The sequence below is a fragment of the Myotis davidii genome, unplaced genomic scaffold (genome assembly GCF_000327345.1).
Source record: "Myotis davidii unplaced genomic scaffold, ASM32734v1 scaffold149, whole genome shotgun sequence".
NCBI classification, from domain to species: Eukaryota; Metazoa; Chordata; class Mammalia; order Chiroptera; family Vespertilionidae; genus Myotis; species Myotis davidii.
The window spans coordinates 1,561,794-1,566,506 of NW_006352194.1; the positions used below are offsets into that span (position 1 = coordinate 1,561,794).

The following is a 4,713-nucleotide window of genomic DNA, read 5'->3' on the forward strand; positions in this document are numbered from 1 at the left end:
TTACAAAGAGTATTACATATGTCTCCTTTCCCCAACCCTCCCCCGCCTTGACATTCCCCCGGCCTCCCCTATCCCCCAGTGTCTTCAGTCCATTGGTTATGCTTACATGCATGCATACAAGTCCTTCGGTTGATCTCTTACCCCCCTGCTCCCGCCCCTGCAGCCCTTTTTTAAAAAAAATGTTTTTATTGATATCAGAGAAAGGGAGAGAGATGGAAACATCAATGATGAGATATAAAAAAATTCGTGCAAGGGGCTCAGCCCTCACAGCCCCAGCTGCCTCAGCCGGCCCTTCACAGCCTCGGCCGGCCCTGGCAGCCCCAGCTTCATCTGGAAGGTCATCCAGAAGGATGTCTGGACGGTCATTCTGCTGTTCAGTCTAATTAGCATATTAGCTCTTTATTATATAGGATTAAAAGTCAGGAGTCACTTCAAAACAAACAAATGACATTTTGGGGGCCGAAGAAAACTTGGTATCTGGTTCACAGCGGCCTTTTGTTGTCTACCACAGCAAAACTCACTCTGTGGCCTATTTTCTTCACGGGAAGGGCTCGTCATAAACTGCTTCCCCCACACCGCTCTGTCATTTTCTACTTTTGTCTCCACATGCAGCCCTTTTTTATTTTTTCAGCAACATTTTATTTATTTATTTATTCATTTTTACTCTTGACTTTATTTTAAATTTTCTTTTATTGCTTAAAGTATTACAAAGAGTATTACATATGTCTCCTTTCCCCAACCCTCCCCCGCCTTGACATTCCCCCGGCCTCCCCTATCCCTCAGTGTCTTGTGTCCATTGGTTATGCTTATATGCATGGATACAAGTCCTTCCGTTGATCTCTTACCCCCCCTCCCCCCTCCCAACCCTCCCCGGCCTTCCCATTGTAGTTTGACAGTCTGTTTGATGTTGCTCTGCCTATGTATCTATTTTCCTTTTTTAAAAAAAATGTTTTTATTGATATCAGAGAAAGGGAGAGAGATGGAAACATCAATGATGAGAAGGAATCATCAATCGGCTGCCTTCCGTTCGCCCCCTCCTGGGGATCAAGCCCACAACCCTGGCATGTACCCGGACTGAGAATCAAACTGTGACCTCCTGATTCATGGGTCACACCAGTGACCCACACCGGCTGGGATCCACACGCAGCCTTTAAAAGAAATGCCAATCATCTCTTGTTCTTCCCAACACATGACTGCAGTGGTTGCCTGAGGAGATATTTCCATATCTTGGCCTGCCTGAGTAACCTTGGTATTTGTGTGCTAGTGTGTGAGTGGGTATAAGGCTTACTGACTCATAAATTCATTGCTACCCACTACTTGACAGTCTGTGGCTGAAAAACAAATCCAAGCTGACTAGCTTCCATCTCAAACCTATCACATGCAGAGGATATAACATTGTTGTGAATCTTAAGAGAACAAGCTGAGGGAAGGGTTAGGAAAGCAAAGGAGAGTATAGGAAATAGAGGGATTGCAGTCTTCAAATGGCTGAAAGTCGGCCCCTGTAATAGTAGTAATTAAGAACTGCTATAGGCTCTCTCCCTCTCGGGAGCATGCCCACACCTTTTCATCCAAGTCTTCCTCCCCGACAGGCGCAGTACCTTTACCCTTCTCTCTCCTAAGCTCCAAGGACCCGCACTTTTGCCTCTACAACTTCTTTCCTGAGCCCATTTCTTCTACTGCTCACTTACTTCTACCTCCGTGACTTTCCAAATAAACTTTCTTACAGTTTGAAAAAACACATGCACCTACTAGACATTGAGTTTAAATGCTGTCTATGTATGCTCCACTTGATCCTCAAAAAAAAAAACCACATAAAGTCACATGGTTCATAAAATGATAGACTGGGACTTCTGTTGTTTTGTCTGTCCCCAAAGCTAAAACTCAATCATTACAAAGAAAGATTAGTTATTTTCTCTAAATCCAGAGGATAGCATTAGGAATAATAGTTAAAAGTTTCAGGGAAATAAATTTCACTTCTCCATAGGAAAACCTAATAAGTCTATGCTGCCCAATGATATTAGGACGTGGATTTCCTGAAAATGTGAGTTAGGACAATAATCTGGCAGAAATGCAGACCTAGAGGTTACCCTGCATTGCTAAACTCGACTCAGCATCGTGGATTACTCAATCTGCAGAACAGGTTATGATACAAGATGACACAACTGACCAGGTCAACTGGTGCTGTGGGCTCACCTTTATGATGTTGGCACAGAACCGCTCCCACAGCGACAACTCTCCTTCTTTGATCCATGACATAGTTCTTGCCCGAGCGGAAGATAAGCCCAGAATAAGAAGATATCAACTGGGCAACCTTGGATAAACAGAAAGAGAAACAGAAGCCACCAAGGCTTGCAAACAGCTACTGCTGACGTGCAGGGGCTCAGCGGGCAGTGGAGAGCAGCCAGCATTAGAGTCCAAAGACTGGCCAAGCCTCCCATCTTTCCACCCGGAGTCGACAAAGAAGCCAACGAATGGGACCTGCGGGGCTGCGGTCTTTCCCTGCTTCTCCTGGATGGGGGACCTTCTTCCCTTCCCCTTTCCTCGGCATGGGCACCGGCTTTTCCCGAACCTCTAGGTCTGCTTCCTGCCGCATCAGTGCCTCCTCTCCGACCCTTCCCGGCTTCTCCCTTCTCCATCTTCCTCCAGGCCGTTTCCCACTACCGCTCCCGCTCCCACGTACGAATCCCTTCGACTGTCATCCCCGTTACCTCCTACCTCAGGGGTCTCCCAATTATTTATCCCCTCGCTAGTCTGTCCCCTCTCATTCCCGCGGCTGCCTCCCCGTCTAGTCACCTCTCCTCTGGTGAACCGCTAGGACACAGGACCTGCTCCGCTCTGCCGGCGCCTTCCAACTGCCCAGAAGACCCACAGGCACTTCCTCACGACGTGGCGCTGGAAGATGACGTCAGCACCGATCGGCGGGACACGCCCCTCGGTAGGCGTGGTAAAGCTCGGAGGGAGCCGCAACTCGCGCGCTCACGTGACCGCGTGGGGTGGGCGGCCGGGCTGCAGGCCGCGCGCCGTGGGAGGCGGGGTCGAGGCCCAGCGGGGAGCGGAGAGGTGGTTGGATCTACTTTGGAGGCCGCCAGGGGGCTCCGCTCCAGGGCGAGGATTCCGGGTTCCTCAGCTGCCGGTGGCCTTCGGGCCTGGGAAGTGGTGGAAGGCAGCGCCCTGCTCGCCGGGAGACCCTGGGAGGCCGCAGAACTGCGCTTTAGGGCCCCTTGTCCGGGTCTTAACGGGCTGCATCGTTTGGGAAGTTCCCAGCCCTCGTCAACCGCACACACGCACTTTCTACCAGTGCGTTTGTGCTGAGGTGGGCACTCAGTTTCCAGGCTGTGCAGCCTCAGGACCTACACGAAGGAAAACAGTCTGGAAACCAGAAAGAGCGCTACTTTAAGGGCTCTACTATGAAATAACAGAGCGACCATCGGCTAACCCTAATAGAAAAATCAAGGGCATTCGCTCTGAACCAAACCTTTCCGGGAAACTGTTGCCGTAATTTGAGGCACTGCAATTCTCTCAAAGTTAAAAAAGCAGCCAAAAGAAACCTTTGCAATTTTCAAAGAACTTTCTTGTAGTTTCTCTCACCAAGGAATCAAGGCAAGAAATACTGCGCTAGTAACCCCAGTTCACTGTGCCTTCCACTCTTCCTGATGAGTTACTTCTACCAGGTCCTCCAGATGAGTAACCCACCCGTGAACAGTAGTATTTTAAGTTGTTGTTAATCCTCACCCAACCATATATTTCCATTGATTTTTTTTTTTAAATATATTTTATTGAGTTTTTACAGAGAGGAAAGGAGAGAGATAGAGAGTTAGAAACATTGATGAGAGAGAAACATCGACCAGCTGCCCCCCGCACACTCCTCACCGGGGATGTTCCCCGCAACCAAGGTACATGCCCTTAACCGGAATCGAACCTGGGACCTTTCAGTCCGCAGGCCAACGCTCTATCCACTGAGCCAAACCGGTTTCGGCTATTTCCATTGATTTTTAAAGAAAGTGGGAAGAGGGGAAAATTGATGAAATTGTGCTGGGCTGCATATCTGGCACTTCGGCCAGACGAGTCATGCTGTGCTGTCTGCTCCTAAAACACAGATAGGAAGGTACTGACATCAGGCCAGGCCTTGAGATATGGTCTCATGGCCCCTTCCCAGCATGCAGGCCTTCTTTCTCAAAAGGCCCGGAAGTCTCATTCCAAATTTGGGAGACAAAAGACTGGAAAAAGTATAAATAGAGTTTCCTCCATAATGGGCGGCCCAGAATTTGAAAGACACATTTTTCTCCGGGCATCCACAAAATTTAATAATAAAATGTAACTCTTGCAGTCAGCGCTGCAGTTCAGCTTCTGCTTCGGCAGGGTGTTGTAACTGTAGTCAGCTGGCCAGCTTAATAAAGGCTCTTAAATTTAAATTCTGAGTCGGTGGTCTATCTCGCTGAGTGAACCCATAACAAAACACATCGATTGGCTGCCTCCTTCATGGCCAGACTAGAGACGGGCCTGGGAGGAGCCTGAAACCAAGGTAGGAACTGGGGACCAGCAGGCCAATGCCCTATCCATTGAGCCAAACCAGCTTGCTTTGCTTCAGGCTAGCTGCTTCAACAGCCTGCTTTAAGACTTTTGGTACAGCCCTGGCCGGTTTTCTCAGTGGTTAGAGCATCAGCCCACAGACCAAAGGGTCACAGGTTCCCCAGTCTCCCCCCCCACCCCCCA

The 4,713-nt window shown here is 49.1% G+C and overlaps 1 protein-coding gene across 3 annotated transcripts in view; it reads right to left on the reverse strand.

Annotated features, from left to right (window-relative positions):
- DHDDS (dehydrodolichyl diphosphate synthase subunit) overlaps positions 1-2,902 on the reverse strand; it is a 33,992-nt gene extending 31,090 nt beyond the window's left edge. For 2 of the 3 annotated variants that reach the window (XM_006777499.2, XM_006777501.2), the window contains exons 1-2: positions 2,794-2,902; positions 2,194-2,311 (exon numbers count right to left, since the gene is read on the reverse strand). In XM_006777499.2, coding sequence (XP_006777562.1) covers positions 2,194-2,256 — 63 coding nt within the window. In that variant the 5' untranslated portion in view covers positions 2,257-2,311; positions 2,794-2,902. The other variant, XM_006777500.2, reaches the window with a different exon arrangement.
- Between the last annotated feature and the right edge of the window lie 1,811 nt (positions 2,903-4,713).